The sequence below is a fragment of the Centroberyx gerrardi genome, chromosome 8 (assembly GCF_048128805.1).
Source record: "Centroberyx gerrardi isolate f3 chromosome 8, fCenGer3.hap1.cur.20231027, whole genome shotgun sequence".
Classification (NCBI taxonomy): Eukaryota; Metazoa; Chordata; class Actinopteri; order Beryciformes; family Berycidae; genus Centroberyx; species Centroberyx gerrardi.
The window spans coordinates 13,220,924-13,243,130 of NC_136004.1; the positions used below are offsets into that span (position 1 = coordinate 13,220,924).

Here is a 22,207-nt window from a genome sequence, read left to right on the forward strand (position 1 = left end):
GCAAATTTATGCAGCAAGGTGCTTTAAAATCTAATCACATCATCTACTGTATAGGTGGAACCTGTGGTGTAAGTTTCTATCATGTATTGTTCTTGAGTTATTGTGTTCATAAGAAGACACAGACGCCACCATGATGACATAATTTCCTGCATACAGTGTACCATGATGGCGGGACATGAAAAGCAAATGACAAAACAGTATTATTATTAGAGTATTTGCATTGTGATATATTACTGTACCTCTTCAGTAGATGTTTCTGTTGGATCGCTGCTCTAATTAGCTAGCTTACTCTTACCTATTATAAGCTGTGCCATAGACCTTTCAATGTTCAATCATAGATTATATATAATGCCCCTTTATATAAAGCAAAACAACAAGCAGACCTGGCTGAGTTTGCTTCATATTTATCTTCATTCCCTTACAGTTCCCCTTATTAGTGTCCTTTCTGAGGGAGCTGCGTGAGAATAACTCACACTCCGGTTAGAGCCGGATACATTGTCCTGCCTTATTAGCTCAAAGAAAGGTTTCCTACCTAGATCGCTTCTTGTCTTATTTGGATCCTTGTCTGTGTGTAACAAGGACTCATGCATATCTGTGTGGACCCCATATAGACCCTATACAGCTCTGTATCGACCTGTATCTGTGGCTGTGCTGCATGCATATGTGTGGCTCTACAGTGCGCCTCTGGTTGCGTCTGCAGCAGGGTAATTGGCTCCAGTCAGTTAGTCTGTCACTCAGTCCTGCAGCAGATGTGACAGCACAGCATCAAGGCCTAACACACATGCCTCATTCCATTGGCTGGATTATCCTCATGAATTGAGGAAGTCTTCCATATCTATGTGCACACATGTGCAGAAACACACATACAGAGAAATATACTCACATGCGTGCACACACAAATGCACGCACACACATACACACACTCACACATAAATATGCACACACACAGAGGCAACTAGCTGCACATACAGTATCTACACATTGGAATTCTGACAGAATTTACTGCCTCACTGCATTTAACATCCGCTTTTTCTCTCGCAGCTCTTCATCTCCTCCGGTTTGGGCTGGAGTCACTGAATAACATAAAACATTTCTGTCAGAAAGTCTTCAGCGTATGAATTAGTTTGTGAGGGAAAGTGTATTTTTGTGTATGTGTGGTGTGTGTATATGTGCGTTTGCAGACGGCACCCAAAGTGCTGTGCTTTTCATTCTTAAACCAGATTCGGATATGAAATTGCGGAATGTTTTTTTTTTCTTCCAAAATGCCTACGGAGACGTAAGGTCCAACATCTCTGCTCTGTTCCCTCTGAAATCCCCAGAAACCAGACTGTTCCTCGAGAAATAGACTGAGGCAGACAAATCCCTGTATAACAAAGCTAAGACCACTGATCCCATCTGATTTCAATCAAAAAACAGCCTGTGTTTGGATTGAGCTGATAAGCCTTCAAATTTGAATGTCAGCCCCAAAGTCAGAGCAATAGATGTTGCACTCTCTTATCTACAGTATGGTGCAGGCACATGATTCTGTTCCACCCACGTTTCAACAGAAATCTGCTGCCATTAAAAAGAGCCATGAACCTTGATATGAGAAAACCCTTCTTATTTCTTGAAGGGCGAGAAAACATTGTCACCTTTCCGTTTTCTTTTTACACGGGAACTGCTTGAAGAGCTCGGATAGCCTGACGTGTCAACCTGTTCTTGATGTGAGACCTATTTCTGCTGTTTGTCTGCTGTCGCTGTGGCACGCACAGGTCAGAGCCCCGATGTCTGACAAAGACTGACTGAGTTCTCCTGTTTTTATTCCTGCAGGCACAGAAATCGTGGATAGAAAGAGCGTTCAGCAAGAGAGAATGTGTTCATATCATAGTGAGCGCCAAAGACCCCCATAGGTGAGTAAGAAGGTATTTAAAGTGTGTGGGCTAATGATGTCTAATGCTGGGAGGGAGGGAATGCACAAATTCACTAAATCTCATTAATTGGTATCTGGACTCTTGAACTAAGCCCTTGTGGCCATGGCTGACATGGCCACAAGTTTGTCAATTTAAGAGGTTGCAAGTGTGTGAATTTGGAGAAAATTTGGGACAGCTCTACTAAATCAAGAGAATCATCATCAGCTCTGCAAGTGCAGCGTGAAGAACCCAGGATATATATAACAGAATAAATTAATAAATAAAATACCTATTCGAAAGCATGTGTGAGGGTGAATAGCAATTCTATACTATATTAATATGTGATTCTATATCGGTAAATACAGTATAAAACATGTTGGTTAGGGTAACATCAAGATATGTCCCTAGAAATAAGATTCATGAAAAATATAATGTAGGAAGTCCTTACATTTAGGGTTCAGCTGCTTGTTTATTCGTTCTAAAAGTTACTGGACCTAATGGGTGAGTCAGCTAATGTGATATCGTACCTCACGTAGACTAAGAGCACTGTTTCACAGTTGACCTTTTAAAATTTGCCTCAAAGTAATATCACGTTGGCCTCTATTTGCATCACAGGTAGGTAGTCTACACTAATGAGCAGAAATTTAAAGTACCACCGACTGACATTATACATTTAAAGACCACAAATAGCCAGTTGTTAGCTGCTGTAGTGACATTTGTGGCATTCAAGAACAGGCCACCGCATAAAGACAAAAAAATATTCCACAGCGTATCATTTTAAAAGGTTATTCATTTAAGCAATATACAAGATAAACTGCCCACAGGAGCACACTGTGTATCCACTTTCAGTTTAGCAAAGTGCATCTGTGAAAGTGGCATCCTCTCTATTACACCAACGCTATGACACTATATGGGTAATGATAAAAACACTTAAGGAAAATGAAACAGTGAGTTTTGAGAAAGGGATACACCTTCCCGCTCATTTCCTCCCCTCTTGATGTTCCTCTCCTTTGGCTCTGCAGAGTCACTGTCACACTGATGTTATGGAAATCTTTACTACTGCTGATGTTGTTGCTTGGGGTGACAGATTCAGAGGAGCAAGTCTAATTCCTGCAGTACCGGCCCTGGTACACACACACACACACACACACACACACACACACATACAAATGCAACCAGGCACGTTCATGCACTTGCCAATGTGTAAACACAGTCAGGCATGCACCCATGTGTAAATACATGGACACACATACACACACACAGAGGAAATGCCACTGTTTGTTTGGATAAACAGAATTAGCATAACGGGAGGGAAGCGGGTGGAAGCTGCGAGCAGGAGGAGGAAAAGAGGGGCTCTTCAGGATCAAATCATCTTTTCTCTATTTATTCAAATAAACGTGTGTTGACTCGCAAGGGAGAGGGAGGCATACCTTTGCTGATGAGATGATGGAAGCTTCAATTGATAATCAAAGCCTCCGGACTCCCTTTTCCCCCAGGGCTCCCACTCCATCCTGTAAGGTTAAAACACACAGCACAATATTATGAAAGTTGTATTCAGCTCATGTGAATGAGCGCGTAGTTGTATAGGAACACTAGAATCCATAGAACTGTCACTCTGGTGAACTCCCCTGTAGTTGCCGAGGGGGAGAGGTAGAGAGAAAAAAGACGGGGAGACAGAGAGACAGGCAGATATTTTTGAAGAGCGGAAAACAAAAAGAGACAGAGAGAGTAAAAGACAAAACTGCGGGGGCCTTTGGATCCCTCTCCTCCTCTCCTCCTCTCCTCCCAATCAGGAGATGAAAGTCAGATGTCAAGCTGTCACTTCTGCCTTGCCCACCTCCTACCGCCAGGCAAACACGAGTGTGGCATCTCTCTCTCTCTCTCTCTCTCTCTCTCTCTCTCTCACACACACACACACACACACACACACACACTCTCTCTCTCCTCCTCTCACCCTCTGTGCGCTCCTTTCTCCCGGGGCTCCGACTTCTCAGGATTTCAATTACTATGTGTAAAGGACTGTGTAAAATGCTGATCCTACTTTTACTTTGACTCTCTCCTCCCATCCAGGTGCTGTTGTGGCCGTCTGATAGGTCAGCATGTGGGTCTGCCCCCGGGCATCTCATCCAGTCAGAATGATAAGGCAGAGCGCTTGGCCAAGAATGATAGCCTGTCAGAGAAGTGGTCAATCAGCAAGCACACACAGCTCAGCCCCACCGATGCCTTCGGCACCATTGAGTTCCAGGGAGGAGGACACTCCAACAAAGCCATGGTGACTCCCCTAGTGAATCTACAGTGTTGCATGTCGTCAGTGTCCTGCAGAATCCTCGCATCTCCAGAAAGTCAACATCTCAAGAAAAACATGTACAGATTGTGTACAGTCACGAAACTTAAAAACAACCTATATCACCCATAATCCATATCAGGCAGGATTGTGAAGTGTAAATGTGAAATTGTGAATTGAACAAATATGGCACCTTTGTTTTGAACTGTAATTGAAGCGCCCCCCTTAGGCCAATAAGTGTAATTTTGAAAATGACAGAACGCAGTGGTCAGATGCATCATTCCCCCAAGTTTCATCAAAATCTGATTAGTGGTGTCTGAGCTATCGTGTGTGACAGATGGACAAACAAATGAATGGAGACCAATCCATTTGTCCTGGGACAAAAAACAAATATGATTTTTCCCCAGATGTTGGTATGTTGACATGAGTAGTAAAAGACAGAGTGGACAGAGTCATTCTTTCTGCACATGAGAAGAGGATAGTGGTAGTTTTGTGAAGGCGTGAATGTTAGTAAAGGTTAAACTTCCACAATAACAGAACTTTTACTCTTCCTTTTATTAATTAGATACTGCTAAATAAACAGCAGACATGATTTGAAGAAAATGATTTCCTCAAGTGCTGTAAACCATGATGTAGTTTGACAGCGCACAAGTATAGAGGAGTGAAGTGTGGGAACGCCGGGCTGACTGAGCTGAATTTGCCTCTTGATACAGTTGTGACAGCGCTGTGGGAAAAAAACGGTTGAATATCCCATTGATTGCTATGCTTTTTTGACATTTAAGACATTTCATGCATAGTCAGTGGTTTGGCTTGGTGCCACACTTGCGAAACATTCTCTGCACACCGTGTCAGGTATCACAGGAAAAATCAAAAGGCTAAATGGAGATACAGTGCAAGGTTTTTGCATGGCATGTAATGAGGACTCTTCTATCTGACTATAAATTCCTGAGCTTTTCAAGTGCAAAGGTTAAAGCCGTTTACTCCAGCTTCTCCTCATATTACACTGGGATTGTTATAGTGCAGCACAGGTGTTGGCGGACAAAGACCAAACTGTAACAAACTGAACCAGACTTTCTCTCAAAATCTGATGAAAGGCATCGCACACATGCAATACAAATGACTTAAAATTCATCATATCAGAATGTCTCTCAGGAAAACAATAACAAAATCAATCAAATGAGTGTTATTATTACAATATGATAATAGATTTAAAAGAAATATGGGGCTGATTACTGTCTGAGATAGGAATAGGATTTTGATTGATGAATCAATCCATCTCAAAGGCACCCGATACACATGTCCATCATTCACACCCCACTGTACCCACCATTGGTTATCACGGTCTCTGACAACCATAGTGACAATATCACATCACTGCCATTACCATGGTAACAGTGAATTCAGATGATTGAGGGTAAATTATGTGTGATTTATTTCCACTGTTAAATTATTCATCCAGACGCATTCCGGGTTGGATCTCGGGGGCTGCATTAGACAGATAAACAGATGCTCTATAATGCATGTGGTTCTCAAATCATAGCAAACATCTGTTCAATACCTTCAGGGAGAGGTTAACTTGAGGAATAAAAGCCGTACACTTGAGGTGATTGTCTGCAACGCTGTCGTAACATTTTTCTGGATAATTTCAGGGTACAATTAGCGCAAGATGCTTTGTTGTATAGAGAAGTGTTCACTTCACAGGTTTGTTTCACGCAGATCAAATACAACATAATGTTTTTATATGTGTATGTGTGTGCATGTGTGTCCCTGTGTGTGTGAGTGTATGTATGTGTGTGTATATGGGTGCTGCATATGCTCTTTCGCTCACACATCCCCTCCTGTTTGCAGTATGTGCGTGTGTCTTATGACACCAAGCCTGACCTGCTGCTCCACCTGATGACCAAGGAGTGGCAGCTGGATCTGCCCAAGCTGCTCATCTCAGTCCACGGCGGCCTGCAGAACTTTGAGCTGCAGCCCAAACTCAAACAGGTCTTCGGCAAGGGGCTCATCAAGGCTGCCATGACCACCGGAGCCTGGATCTTCACCGGAGGGGTCAACACAGGTGACGTTGAAGCAGGGAGCTTATTATGACTAATATTTCAATGGGGTATTTATTGTCAGTGAAATACTCCCAGTGTTACAATTTCTTTCTGTTCTGAATGTTTAATGGGAATGTTTTATTATCAGTTTATGCTCAAGTTTTCTTCATACGTTATATCAGCTTTGAAATAGCTCATGTTCAGTAAGCCTCTCAAGGCTGTGAGGACGTTGAATCACTGTGTTACTGACAAAAGGTCTTGTTAAGTATATTATTAGCAGTTATGCAATACTTACAGATCAGCGCTCATTGTCAGACCAGACAGTGTTCAGGCGAAGTGATAGTCCTCTCCTCTGACTACTTCCGTCTTCACTGAAAACACCACTAGGCAGACTAGACTGCTGCTTTTTTTGGCTGGGAATCAGTGAGAGAGTCTCACACTCTAATATAGTTTTTTCTGTGAGAGGCTTATTTGATTTAGGCAAAACAGCGTAACGTTTAAGGTCTTGTTAAAACTCTTGATAGTAAGCATTATCAACCAGTATTTCACTTTACATTCAATATGGCAGCTTAGTGTTTGTTCTAGGTTTCTCAGTTGGAGAAAAGGGGAGCGTTTTTTATTCCAGTGATGAAACTGAGCATGGCTTGAGCTAAGAAAAAAATGGGATACACACAGTTTAAGACATTAGGAACGATTACAACAGATGGAAAGAATGATACAACGTGGGATGCTTCAGAGCGCACACACTGAATACAGAGAGGAGTAGAAAGTAAGATTTAGTGACAGAATGGGTGCAAAGGGAAGAAGGAAGAAGAGAGAGGCCTGAATAATGGATGGAGGGATGGATTGGTGGGACAGTAGGGGGTTGAGGTGCGGAGAGAATGAGTGTCAGCAGGAGAGATGGGATGAGATGGCCTCCAGGCCTGACGGCTGCTCCCCCGAGGACAACATACAGCGGCCTGGGGCTAGGACCTGTCTGTGGTTGAAGCGCTGTGTGTGTGTGTAGGTGTGTGTGTAGGTGTGTATGTGTGTGTGCGTGCCTGTGTCCAAGGATCATGTGCTGTCATTATGCTCTGTAACCTACAGTATGTATGTGTGCGTATGTATGTGTTTGTGTGAGAGTGTGTGTGTGCGTGTGTGTGTGTGTGTGTGTGTGTGTGTGTGTGTGTGTGTGTGCGTGCCTGTGTCCAAGGATCATGTGCTGTCATTATGCTCTGTAACCTACAGTATGTATGTGTGCGTATGTATGTGTTTGTGTGAGAGTGTGTGTGTGTGTGTGTGTGTGTGTGTGTGTATGTGTGTGTGTACATGGGCTGGCCCACTCCTGTCGTCCGTGCTTGATAGAATCTGTGTATCGTTCAGAGCAGAGTGTATCACTTATCTAAAGTTTAGGCTATGTATTGATCATGACAAAACCGATTTGTTATCTGTCTCTCTATCCCTCTCTCAAACCCTCACACACACACACACACACACACACACACACACACACAGGGGTGATCCGCCATGTGGGTGATGCGTTGAAAGACCATGCCTCCAAGTCAAGGGGGAAGATCTGCACCATTGGCATTGCCCCATGGGGGATTGTAGAAAACCAGGAGGATCTAGTGGGCAAAGATGTAAGTCTCTGTGAGAACAAACCAACAGAACAAAGTGAAACAGTCATTGTGTGGGAGTGTGTATTGCTTGCTTGCGTGTGTGTATGTTAAAAATGCCACATGCTGTCCACAGTTGACCAGAGCCGGTAGATTGCTGTTGACAGCTTATTAGCTAAGATGCTGAGTCAGCAATTCCGATATGAGATAAACACTCCTTCAAAATGAGTCAGACAGCTGGCGGAACCACACGAAACTGGAGCACATGCTGACTCATCTAAATCTGGGGAATCAATGTTAATTTATAGTTAAAAATTCATCACAATGTGCAACACCCTGTCATAGTGAACAAGTCATGCAAAGCCGATTAATGTCGGTGGCTGAAATGAGATGATTAGGTGGTGAAATTCTCCCTTTATGCTTCATGGTCTGAGCTAAATAATATCGGCCCAGCTGACAAGTGTTTCATGCCTGCCTAATGGCCAGATGAATTCACCTCAGATTGTCATGTGCAGAAAAGTGACATTAATGTCCCATAAATATCCGCCCAATTATAATCTGAATGCTATGCTGAACATTAAAGGATCACACCGGTGTAATTTTAGTGTAATTTTAGGAAAAAATACGATGCACATGTTGTCTAAAATGATGGATTACATTAGTCAGGGCAGCATTATGTCTCTGCAAGCTGTTTTTAATATATTTTTGAAAGCAACAGGAGCCTACGACTTCCAGGAGGCAAACCTGCAGTACAACAGACAGTAGTAGCTTCTGGTGAGCTTAGACTTATCATGGGTATTAATGGTGATGGGAAAACACTAAAATTAAACCGGTATAATCCTTTAACCGTACATTTTTCCTTTGTCAAGTTGTCAGCTACCCCTCCCACTAGTCTGGCCGTGTTTTTCGTACGTCTCCCTGATTGTAACTTGAATGTTGTGTTCCACTGGCTAGGTGGTGCGTCCATACCAGACCATGTCCAACCCTCTCAGCAAGTTGACCGTCCTCAACAGTCTCCACTCCCACTTCATTCTGGCAGACAACGGCACCACGGGAAAGTACGGCGCCGAGGTCAAGCTGCGACGGCAGCTGGAGAAACACATCTCCCTGCAGAAGATCAACACACGTGAGTGGAGAATACGCCCGTCAGTCAAAATTCACGACTGACCTTATTTACCCTAAATTAAACTGCTCGTCCTGAACTCAGTAGCGTTGCTCAAGAATTAGAGGATGTGTTTTTAAATGAGGCACAGCGAGTGATAGCGTAATCCTTGTTTTGTCACCGACTCTACTGCGGGTTAATTGGGTTCAAACTCTATTTTACGGCCCCAACTAGACCAACATTATCATTATCAGCTCATACCGAGCATGTGCTGTCAGATAATGTATTTTTAGCCAGCTGTGATACAAGTCTTACAGCCTTTGAAACTAGCCGTCTCTCCAGGAGGGTTTTCATTTTTTTTATTTTTTTTCAAAGTCTTCAGAAGTCACCTGACAGCTCAGATCACTCTTTTCCTCAAATGAACCCTGCCAGCTAATCCTTGTCTTCCTGTGCTGGGGAGCTGAGGCCCGGAGGAAGCTATGTACCAAACCAGCTAACAAACACACACAGACAAACAAGCACTCTCACACACAAATAGAAACACACAGGCACAGACATGCACACACACACACACACGGAACAATAAGTGGGTCAGATGGTTTTTTTTATATTGACAGACACAAGAATAGCAGAGTACTATAACATGCTGCTGATGAAAGTCTTACAACAGAAGTTAGCTGTCTGTCTGGCTCGCCATGTCTTCATTTGAAAATGTACGCAACTAAAGGTACATTATGCTCATAAAAAGGCAGCAAGCGTGTATTTGTATGCATTGTGTGTGTGTGTGTGTGTGCGTGCTTGCGTGTGGAGAGTTTGTCTGCCGTCTAGCTCTTGTCACATTGCATTTCTCCTACTTCAATTTCCAGTTTATACCTTAGCTAGGAACGAAATGGATTTGCATGAATACAAAATACATTCCTCTCTCTCTCTCTCTCTCTCTCTCTCTCTCTCTCTCTCTCTCTCTCTCTCTCTCTCTTTCTCTCTCTCTCTCTCACACACGCACAGACACAAGCACACACGAACCTCCCTGACACCCTTTAAATACATTTCTCATACCCTCTCACTAGCATTATTTGTAATGTGCCAGAGCGGGGAACGAACCTGAATCAGAGAAATGTTGTTTGCTGTTTCAGCCTTGATTTATTGTAGCTACCTGTTGTTTTGTTGTCAACAAAAAGCCACTCTGTAATAATTTCCCAAGGGTTCTGTTGACATGAATGCACAGATTTAAACATGAAGCAGCGTCTCTCATTTAAAAGCTGAGAGTGACACCAAATGGGTGTCACCAGAATGGGTACATCAGTGCACTGTCGCGAGCGACATCATGACTCAGACATCACAGCTCCTTTATTGCCTCATTCTTACCTTTCACGACTTGCTGATCTTTACATACCCTGCCGCACCCCTTCCAAAGGCTTTACAACAGCTTTCTGACAACTGACACAGCGTACATTGTAAGACTCAAAGCCCTATTGATCCAGATTCACTGGAGTCCCATATATCACTACCACCTTTCTCCCAACTCGTTGCCCCCGCCCCTGGCTTCAGGGTTTTAAAAAATGGCTACCACCTAACAGCAACAACCCTGAGGTTGACAGGAGACAGGAATGCACTTCCCTCCTGTCCGTCATCCAGTCATGTGACCTATGGACTTCCCTTTGTCATCCTATGCCTGGGCTCATACAAAAGGGGCTGGGGAGGCAAAGGGACGCCCAGTCGTCACACGAGCATCTGACCATCCATATGATGGTAAAGGACCATCCCTAACCCTAACAAATCCATCATCTGATCAGCTGATTAGCTACTCTTTAACCTGTATTTGGATCCTCAGCCAAAGTGAGCGCTAGTACTACCTGGGATCCACTATTTAAATAAGGGACAATCTGTATGACTGACCAGAGCCATCAACCACAGCCTCTCTCACACTAACCTTAACCCCAGACATTGCTCCTGAACCTAACCCTTGACATTATTGTCTCCAAGTGTCACATAGCCTTACACCACGCATCACAGCAGCGAGCGCAGCAGGATAACTGGCCTCAGCTGTGTGATCTGGTTTGATATATCAGTGTTACAGATGTCATTCAGGTTGGCATAAGCTTCCTCTTGAGGTGAATTTCCTCCCAGTCTCGAGGCTGCAAGTCCTGTATGAGCCAGCTGACAGCTGTCCACAGCCCTGATCAACATCATTCAAACACACTCTTGAGTTATATTTCTACCATGAAAGCAAGTTAACTTTTCTCTGGGTGGATTAGATTGAGGACATATGATGAATCTAGCCATTCTGGTTGTCCTGTTTAAGAATTTAAGACATTTGCCATTGGTAGACTAACAAATAACAAGCACACAAACCACAATAGCACCATCAACAGAAGTAATTATTTTACATCCAGTAGAGAAATGTCAGGTCTGTAGAAAAGCTCTTTTAATATTTTATTTGGTCTCCAGTGTCAACCCTTCCCGCATAAAGCCACTGTGTTTTATTTTACAGCCGACATAATCCTCGTGGACAAGGAGAGCCTGTCACTTTCTCATTTGTCTCTGTAGACTTTTTCAACATCGCTCTCCCGTCCCCTGTATTTTGATCACTTTAATTTAAATTCTTATTTTCTTCTGTTCTTGTCAGTCTTGGGAGAGTTTGCAGACACAAGGGCCAAGGCAGCGCCTGCCACTGCTGCTGTGCAGACCTGTGTGTGTGTGTGTGTGTGTGTGTGTGTGTGTTTGTGCGTACGTTAGGGCAGAATATTGCAATTATGCTGTGAAATGCAGTACATCGGGACACCGCTTTTTCTGCATAATGTCTTTTTCAGCACTTAAAAAATGTTAAATAATTTGAAAGAAAAATGCAACCTCTTGCAATTTGAATGTTGCTGAAGTTAATTCTATATTTTTTTTCTGGTAATTGTGCAGCCCTAGTGTGCAAGTTTATGCAAGAGAGAGAGAGTGTGTGTGTGTGTGTGTGTGTGTGTGTGTGTGTGTAGGTTTGTGTGTCTGTATGTACTGACCTGTGTGCTCGTGTGTATCCTTTACTTCCTCATTCACCTCTAGGGTTGCCAGACAAGGACTATTGCTTGATTTGATTACCTGTCCACGGTCAATAGAGGAGTGCATCAATTTTCTTCACAGCAGGCCTCCCATGGGATCCAGCTGTAGCCTGTGCTCCTGCAGGGGGAGAGAAGAATAAAGAAAGATAAAGAGGGAGAGAGCAGTTGAGTTTGAATGGTTTAACATGTGGTTTGTGGACCGCACGTAACCACCCCCCTTTTTTCTCTCTCTCTCTTAACACACAGTAACACACACACTACACACAACCACAAGATGAAAGAAATGTGGTGGATAGATAGGCGTAATCTTCCCCTGTGGTCTTTTTGTGATGTCTGGGCAATCCTGCAGCTAATCCTACTGTGCCTGTGCGTGATTTTCCTTGCAATGGCTATCACCATGTTACTGCCGGAAATGCTGTAGAAATCAAATTGGCTGCACTCTATTATAGCACAGTTATTATATATGGGGATGGATTTTATGTAATGAATTTATGTGTATTTTTTGCTGGCCACATTCTAGAAAATAGACATTGGAGATTGTCTGTAATATTGCAAAGAATATCTCAATGTATCTGTTAGGTCATTGTGAATTTTCTGAACTGTTTCCGTATATTGGTTTGTGGTCGTATTGCAGCCAATCACTGCCATCCATTACAAGTCATGGCAGCACCATTGGCACCTGTCAAAGCTTATCACTGGAACACAGTTATGCAATCCCTCAGCCTTTTAACACCCCATTAGCGACAAGTTAGACATGTGTGTACTTCCTCTGTATACTTTCTCCTCCAGTCCCTACTGTATATTTGATGTTGTGGAAGGTGTCGCCTCCTGTGGCGTTGTAACCTCATTAGCGGAAAGGGGACTGGAATATCTAAAGGACAGCTCTGGCTGGGTGCAAACAGAATAAATGCCTGTAGACAGGAAACTGGGGTTGGAAGGCTGCAAATACGGTGGCTGCGGCCAGCATATTCACACGCTAGAGTAGATGCACAGCTCTGTGCCGTGCCATAGATGCACGACTCTCTCGTGACTTGTCCAACCCAGCTTAACCAGGCATGGTCCAGCCTGGCAGAGCGTGGACAAAGAGGCAGATGCTAATGAACCTGGACTTCCCTGAGACGGTTTCAGTTCAGGCAGCACAGGACGAGATGTGAGCTTCACATGCAAACAAAGAGGGACAGAGCTTGTAAGCAGTGACCATGAACGTACATTGCATAATTATATACAAATGTGACTACTGATTTATCGTTGCTATGCAACAAAGTGCAGCGATTTTTGCTCCTCCTAACATACTGTCATCCCCATTGAGTTCTCATGGTCAAACACAGGGAGAAAACAGATTTTTTTTCTTCTCTCACTACTCTTCAATGTCTCCTGCGGCTAGCACAAATTGTCAGACTTGTTGTAGAAAGCCAATGAAAGAGGCACCAAGCAGCATAGCTCACTAAACGACTGCACAGCCCTTTCAACAAGTCTCCAGCGATGGCTGCAACGCTTTTTAATCACATACCTGCCTCGCAGAGAGGAAAGAGTGAAGGAAGGAGAGAGAGAAGAGAGACAATAAAGAGAAGAGGGTGAGCGGAAAGGGAGAGAATTAAATAACGAGGGAAAGACGCATAAAGTAGCTGAGGAGAGAAAGGCAGGGAGTGAGGCAAGATATTACCTTGAGGTGTCTCTACTGAATAAGCAGAATGAGGAAAAAAAGAGAAAAGCGAGCAAGAGAAAGGAGACATTGAGTCTTACAATGTTCCCTCAAGTCTTCCATTTGACCCTGATCACTAGCACTATTTAGCTGGGAGCATGAGTACTTTGTATATTGAATGTGTGCATAGGTGCAGACGTGTGTGTGTGTGCGCGTGTGTGTGTGTGTGTGTGAGTCTGTGTGTCACCTTCACTGACCCTCCTATAGCAGTGCTTTCATTAATCACAGAATACGTAAAGGGTGAAATATACAGTAGCTGAAGGTAATTGAATTCGGAAGCCATAAGGCCTTGCATCGCAGATTAGCTCCGGCACTCTGACCTCCACTGTGGAACAGCCCATACACAGGAGATTATAGTTAAGCTACTGTACATAGAAAGTCAAGGAGGTTGTAATGTTGTTCCTTCAAGCACTACAAAGGCCTTGACAAACTTGTTTGAAGCAGACCGGCTCTTGGTTTTCCTTATCTGGCTAATAATGTCGCCACTATTGAGGATGTCCAATTGTGTGACCAATTGGGTTTTGCAGTGGCTCTTAGGATAGGTAGTTTGTTGTCCTTGAGAGGGAATTCTTTCCTCAGTCAGGTGCAGTGAATACATAGATACAGATAAGACAATATAAGACAACAGGGGGAGAGTTATTTAATGCATGTATGGCAGAGGGGACAAAGCTTTTTCCCGAAGTGAGTCTTTCTGCACCTGAGTGTCCTGTACCTGCAACCTGAGGGAAGGAGGGTGAAGGAGCAGAGGAGTGGGTGCTCACGGTTATTTATTATTGTCCGTGCTTTCCGTGTTAGGCCTGAGGAGGTAAGATTGTGCAGATTGAGATGGGTTGAACAAATAGGTTTTTTAATCTATGGATAAGTCTTTGCTGGCAGCGTTTATGAATGTCAATGGTGTGTTGGTTGAAGCTGAGGTTGTTGTTCAGAGTGATTCCTAAGTATTTGAATGATTTAACCACCTCTACTGTTCCTCTGTGGATGATGGTGGGACTGGCCGTGTGATCAGGAGCTGGGGGGGGGGGGGGGGGGGTTATGAGCAGTTCTTTGGTTTTGGAAACGTTGAGCTGGAGGAAGTTATTGTCGCACCATGTAGTGATGTTACACTTAGATACATACATATCATATAGCTGCAGTGTCGTGGTGTGAATCTGGCTCCCATACGTCAGTCTCCACTGTATGCTACTGTATCTAATAAAGTAGCAATACTAGGAAAATAATCTAGAATAAAGTGTGTGAATTATGCCGTTCTGCAAGCAGTTCAAATATGTGAAAACTATTGAAATACATTTAATTAATTCAGGTCTTCCTATAATACAATCAGTACAGAGGGCACATAAATTCTTATTTTTGCATTAGCACTGTGGTCAAGGGTATTAAAATTGAATCTGCGATCCATTGTATTAAATTCTTTGACCCATGGGTTTTGGTTTCTGGGATGGTGCTGCATGCATGGCTGGCTAAATGAATGGGCTGAACTGATACTGTAGGTGTGGATCAGCAGATAATACTGTATCAGGGCACTTGAGGATATGCATACATAGATAGTGTGGAGACAATAAGAGTCATTGGGGGTAAGGTGTGTTCATGCGTGAATGGACACAGAGAATATATGTGGAAATGATGAATATGTGAACTGCTACAGTATTCAACCCTGTGGCGGAGAGATAAAACGGTCACTAGTGGGTATGGTTGGATAGGAGAATAGCTCTAGGTATGGTTCCAGGTTGTGGATGTGCATGGATGAGAAAATGTTATGTGGTGTGGAATGAAGCTGAGCGTATGGTCAGCAGTGTGAACGGTGGTAACTCTGTCATTTAGGATTTTACTGTTGGAGTGGTAAAAGAAAGAGGTAAGGAGGTCAGGGATGTCCTTGTACTAATATAGACAAACGGCAACTTTTTTCATTTCAGCAATTTTTTTTTTAATTTCATCATTTTTGGAGGGCTTTTCATCATGGGGAGACAATAGATTGGTCTCTGTCTGTTTGTTTGTTTGTTTGTTTCTTCTACGATTCATCTCACACACCATACAGTATATTCACTAATCAGATTTTGACAAAACCTGGATGAATGATGCATCCAGGTTTTGTATACACCATACACGTATATATGGTGTGTGAGATGAATCGTAGAAGAACCCCGGGTGAATGATGCATCTCACCACTGCATTCCAGCATTTTCCAAATTACATCAGTTGACTCAAGGAGGGCGCTACAAGTAAGGTGACATTTGATCATTTTTGTTTTTTAACCTCATCATAGGGAGACTATGGACTGATCTCTGGCACGTTCACTTTTTATTTATTTTCCCGTTTTGTCAATATGTAGTCTTTGTTTGCCCACTCTCTGCACCCATCTACACCGTCCAGGAAGGGTGATCCCTCTTTCTGAGGTTTCTTCCATTCCCCCCCCCCTTGCTCTTATTGAAGGTCTAATGTTGGGAGGAGTCATTTTCATTTATCGTTTGCATGTATTGTTTCATAATGTGGGCGTTGTGAAGCCCTTTGAGACTGTAACTGTGATTAAGGGCGATACAAATATACTTGACTTGACTTGACTCATCATGGCCTTCCAGCATTTTCTGATACTGATTGGCTCAGGGGGGGACGCTACAATTACAGGTCAAAACAAGGTGACATATTTGTTACTGCCCAGAGGGGAACTGCGTCATTCATTGGTGACGATATGTTGACTGTTGCCTTGTATATTGTGGCGTTATTGTATGGTATTCTGCTAGTCTGCAGAGGAGAGAGACAGGTGAAATGGGAGAGAAACTGGAGTTGACCCCTGCAGTACTTTAAGTATATGATGTGTGTCATTGCTTGCTGAGGCACGCTTATGTCTGACAACACACTTTACATCACAGTGACCAACAGACCAGAGCTCGATCCAGAAATGTTTGGCGGGAGCTAGTCAAACTTCTTTTTTATCCAAACATAAAAGAGACAGATAAATAAATATGAACTAGCAATCTAGAGCGCTGGACACCATTCTAACCCATTTAGTTGTTTTATGTGACTCAAAAGGATAATAATTGGCCTACAGTAGATGCAGACACACAGGTATTCACGCAAACACTCATATACAGCACCTTATAATTACATTTTCTTCGGCACATGCAGAGGGAAGCATCCATGCACCGAAGAAAAAGATGCTCTCGCAGAAACATACACACACATACACACAGTCTCTCTCTCTCACACACACAGACACAAATCAATGAGTTATTCCTTTAACCCCAATTTCCCAGTAGAAAATGTCTTTTCCTGGTCAACGACACCATTCATGATTGATTCTCTCAGGCTCACCCGGCCTTGATAACGCTACAACTCGGCTCAAATTAAATACGTGACACAGAGCATCCGATCCGAACTGAATTCCTCCGAGTGGGTCAGAAAAGAACAGGATATCATGATGTCAAAACACGACAGAAAAAGCAAAGTTCGAGAGTGGCCACGACATCGCCCGTTTGATGTACCCCCCCTTGACCTTTTGTTCTCTGCCTGTCAAGTCGTGTTGCGTTCACAGTTCTGGTTTTTACAGTCTCCTATAATAGGTGCTAGCATGATGGTGTAAGAGGGTGGGGGGGGGGTTGGGGAGTGGGGGCGCAAAGGCGACCCACATACTGTAACACACCTCCTCTGGTCATGCTGATGCTAATTTGACACATACAAGGACACACTCGCCGACACTTGCGCACACCCACCCACACACACACACACGTACATACAAATGCAATCACACACGCACAGGGTGAGTCATCGGTGGATCTCTAATGAGGACCATTTAAGCATGTTACGTGCGTCCCGCTCGCACGCTCCTCTCTCCCTCCGTCCCTCTTTACTTCCTGCCCTCCCAGGCTGGACAAATATAGACATTTGTGGTCAGCGCGTCTCATCGACCACTTCTCTCCTTTTTCTCCTGTCCCTGTTTTTCTCCCTCTTTCATGGTAGTTTCCCTCCCAAGAGGTGTGGTGTGGGGAACTTGTTGGAGTGTGTGCTGTGCGTGGTACATGGATACAGTCAATGCAGGAACAGGGGTGTGGGTAAACGAAATGGGGTGAGACAGGATGAGAGAGAGATCGATGGGCCCCATAAGGTCTCCCATAGCTACTCTCACTCTCTCTCTCGCTTCTCTCTCTCTCTCTCTCTCTCTCTCTCTTTCTCTCTCTCACACACACACACATACACACACAAACAGTTCACTAATGATAAAATCCATCTGTATATTATGGTTTCTTGTCAAACTTATTGTGTTGAGGAGGTTTGGTACCGGCATGTAATGAGACTTCAGAGACGTGATTATTTTGACTGCAGGCCAGTCAAATGCCTGCTGCTCTTCCAACATGGCTATGCTGCTGGGGGATCGCTATCATAGATAGTGAAGGAAATAGTGAAGGAGGTAGATAATGAAGGAAAGGAAGCATGAGACGTGTTGTGACTCTGTCAATGGATCACTCATGTGCTATTGAAGAAAAGAAAGAAAGGAGAAACAGACAAGTACAGATTGTGCACAGGCCCACATTGTATTTGTGGAGATAACACATAGACCTAGTTCATTATCAGTTTATCTGACTCTTGGCCCTTGGCTCTCTGGCTCCCTAGTTGATCAGCTGCCTTCATCTCTTGGCTTGCTATTTGATGTTAGCAACTGAACTGTTAGGAAACATCATTTATAGCATGTTACATACACACTTAGAAGCACATACAACACATGCTTTATTAGGTGCGGAAGGAGCACATCTCTAAGCCAGGCTCTGTGTTTGTTCATTTGTGCATTTGTGAATACTTTTTGCCATGCGCAGTGCTTAGGGGAATTACAGCATGCACTGTTTAGGCCGTGCAGAACCCCATGAACCCTGCATATGGGATATACAGCGTGCGCTCGCACACCAAGCGATTTTCTAACTAGTAGCTAAGTCGATGCATGAATTAAATATTTTGTTCAGTGATTCTCTTAGTTACAACACTAAGAGCCCACAGCACTTTGGTATTAAGTCATGCATACCTGCCCACTCCTCCACTGACTACCTATAAAGCGCTAGCACACTTGTTGTATATGAATGTATATATCTGTATTCATCACTATACCGCAGCAGTCCATGCAAATTAAGCAACAAAACCCTGAGAAGTATGTTCTCCCGTCATGTGACATTGTTGTAACTAATTTGCCTACGAAGAGGATTATGGGAGATTAACATCGAAGCTAAGATGTGAAGATTTAAAGTTACAGTTAATACAACTTAACCTAATGCAACATTTTCTTTGCTTGATTAATTGTATACTCCTCAAGAAAGTACAGAGTTAAATTGTACAAAATGACTTTTACCACACCATGATGAAGTTTTCATAGCGCCCAGAGCTGTGAAGTGTCTTACTTCCAGTTACCATGGCTGAACTTTGCTTTTGAAGACCTGAGTCCTGCGGTGAGTGCGCCGCAGCAAAGAAAAGCACAAACACAGACCGACTGATACTGAGAGAGCAAAAAACACAGCAAACAGAAAGGAACACAGATGGAAGATAAAGTATAGTGAGAAGCGGGGAGAGGGAAAGACAGATTTATACGGAAAGCCCACTGTTCATTTTGTACCCGCTGACAAAATGAATAGCTTGTCTGGACAAGCACAACACTGTTGTACTTGGCAGAGTAAACACACTGTGAACTCCAACAGGATGGATTCCATCTCCACTAAAGACTCAACAGATTAGCTCTCCAGCTATGGGTTTGCATGTTCCAACTAGAACAATAGATTGTCTTTTCAAAGTGCCGACTCCTAACTACTCGACATATCTTCATATGGTACTTAGTGTTTTAACAAATATAAGTGATGCATGTTTTAGTAGATAAAAAGAGAGAGTTCAGACCACAAAACCTGCTTCCATGAAGGATGAAATAATTTAAACAACTCTGGACTTTCTAGCGATCACAAAATCCCCTCGTAATAAAGTGTAAAACTTTTGCACTGTCAGTAGAAGCAGCAGTTGGCGGAGCGCTAACAATGTTAAGGTTAAGGCTTCAATTCCCACTGGAAGAGTTTTTAGTTTAGGCTAAAGCTAATTAGAATAACAAACTTGAGTGTAAGGTCAAATGTCACCATAAAACAAACTCTTACTGTTCTCTGATAGGCAGGCGAAAGAGAACATTGCTTCGTTTGTGGTTTGTTTATCGGTATGTGTGTGTGTGTGTGTGTGTGTGTGTGTGTGTGTGCTGGCAGAATTTTCTCCTACCAATTAGCCATGCCACAGCTGTGCATTCCCCTCCTCATCTGCTCCTCGGTGGGTTTCAATTGAACAGTAATCTGCTTTAGATACCGTGGTGTTGCCTCCAAAGCTCACTAGTCATCAATATCAATGCCTGATACGACAAGCATGCACACACACACACACACACACACACAGGTACCAGCAAAAACACTGAGGTAAAACCAGTTTTTTTACATTTGGAACAAACAGACAGCCAATCAGAAAATAAGGAAGAATCAGATACAAAACGTGAGTCATTAGTCTCCCTCTCTCTCATATTCTGCTCTGCTGATGTATGGTCGTGTGATGTGTTGTGGCACAGTGACGTTTTACCTCTTTGAAGTAGGCGCGGCCCCTAAAATATTCTCCTTATGTAACTGTCCCTGTTGCAAGGCTGTGTGAGGCAAAGCGTAATGGTGGTGGGTATGTTTCTAAGTGCGTGTGTGTGCGTGCGTGTGTGTAAGCATGCGTTTGTGTGTGCTCGCCTGCCTGCGTGTATGCGAGAGAATCCACGTTTTCCCCTCAGTGAATTATGCAGACCGAGATGAGGGTGCGGGGCGGGGAGGATCCGGCAGTTACACAGCTTTTGAATTAGAAGAGTCAAAACACCCGACAGAAAACACAACTGCATGAAAGAGAATGAGAGGGAGAGGATGAGAGGAGAGACTGCGGGAAGGAAGACAAAGAAAGAGGGGGGAGAAATGGAAAGAGAGAGAGAGAGAGAGAGAGAAGGAATGGGCAGGATTAAGAGTTGAGGATTTGGGGAATGGATTGGAGGAAGGACAATTGAGACCAAGAGGGAAAGAACATGATGTTCACGGTGTTAGAGAGAGTGGGACGGGGGTTTACAGGGTTTACAGTGTCTTAAAGTGAATATTGAGTGCTATAATGAGAAATAGACTATGGAGGGAAAACCAGAAGCAAGAGAGAGAAGGACAGCAAAGGGCAGAGTCGAAATAAAGGAGCGGTGAAGAAACTCCTGTGAGAGTTTGGCAGTAAAGTGCTGATCTGCCTCCCCTTGTATGAAGTCTAACTGAGTGCAGAAAAACCCACCTGCTAATTATGCGTAATTACTCCAAATAGCCTGTGATTAGCAGGCAAGGAGCCATTTTTGTATGGAACAGCGGGGGATTTATCACTCCATGGCTGAAACACACTCTCACACACACTCACACACACACAGACAGGCTCACGCCACAGGAACAAAGCACAAAGCACAAAGTGGGCTGGTTATTTTTGGTACAAGTGCTTTTTTTAAAACTGCTCCAGCATAATTAGGAAGTGTACGGTGTCTTGACAGAAGAGTCAGGCGACATTTCAGGTGTCACACTGTCATTCACACCTCTTTGCCAGAAAATCAGGATTGGGTTTATCTTTGTCTGGATCAAGTATTGCTGATGTAATGAGGACTTTTGATTTACTTGTCACTTTTTCTTTCCCTATTCTTGACTTCCCCATGTCCTCCTCCTCCTGTGTCTCTCTCCCGCTCTCTCGCTGTCTGCAGGTATTGGTCAGGGTGTGCCGGTGGTGGCTCTGATCGTCGAGGGGGGTCCTAATGTGATCTCCATAGTGCTGGAGTACCTCAGGGACACGCCTCCGGTCCCTGTGGTGGTGTGTGACGGCAGCGGCAGAGCCTCAGACATCCTGGCCTTCGGACACAAGTACTCCGAGGAGGGAGGGTATGCACTCTCGGTGTTATGCTGTAAACTCGCCGAACATTTATGAATACATACAGTATGTGATCCAACACAGAAAACCAGGCACACTGTGAGAGATTGTTTTATTTTGTTTTGCTTTGTTTTCCATAGATTAATTGGCATTTGCATTCAGAAATTAAGGCTTCCATAATACTGGTGAATAAATTAGTTAGAATTATTAATTACTGAAACATAAAAGTGCCTTTTGATCAAACTTTTCCTGATGTAAAATGGGTTTTGTGTAAAAGTTAAATGAGCAAGAGTTTTCATCATTTATTTCAATATACAGTATACTCATTTTGCAGCAACAACGTAATTCGGCAGTTATGCGTTTTTGAGAAGAAAGAGATGTTATTACAAAAAAGGATTCCCCCACTTAAAGCAACACCGAACCTGGCAAAAAAACATCAATGTTTTGAAATGTTTTGATTATAGTGCTCCACTACTTCAATTACACAGGTAAATGTTGGTATTTTCCTCATGATACAGATGTGACTCATTCAAAACTGTTTTTACAGCTTAATAGTGAGGTACAGATGAAGGTAAACTTGCAGAATCTCATTTTACCAAGGACTCAGAGTGATTGATAGTTGTGCTGAGAGCGCCAGTCAACCT

The 22,207-nt window shown here is 43.4% G+C and overlaps 1 protein-coding gene across 2 annotated transcripts in view; it reads left to right on the top strand.

The window, feature by feature from the left end:
- trpm3 (transient receptor potential cation channel, subfamily M, member 3) overlaps positions 1-22,207 on the top strand; it is a 133,515-nt gene that overhangs the window by 71,495 nt on the left and 39,813 nt on the right. For both annotated transcript variants that reach the window (XM_078285416.1, XM_078285415.1), the window contains exons 2-7: positions 1,810-1,889; positions 3,960-4,161; positions 6,022-6,235; positions 7,707-7,831; positions 8,762-8,933; positions 21,400-21,574. In XM_078285416.1, coding sequence (XP_078141542.1) covers positions 1,810-1,889; positions 3,960-4,161; positions 6,022-6,235; positions 7,707-7,831; positions 8,762-8,933; positions 21,400-21,574 — 968 coding nt within the window. The remainder of the gene's footprint in view (positions 1-1,809; positions 1,890-3,959; positions 4,162-6,021; positions 6,236-7,706; positions 7,832-8,761; positions 8,934-21,399; positions 21,575-22,207) is intronic.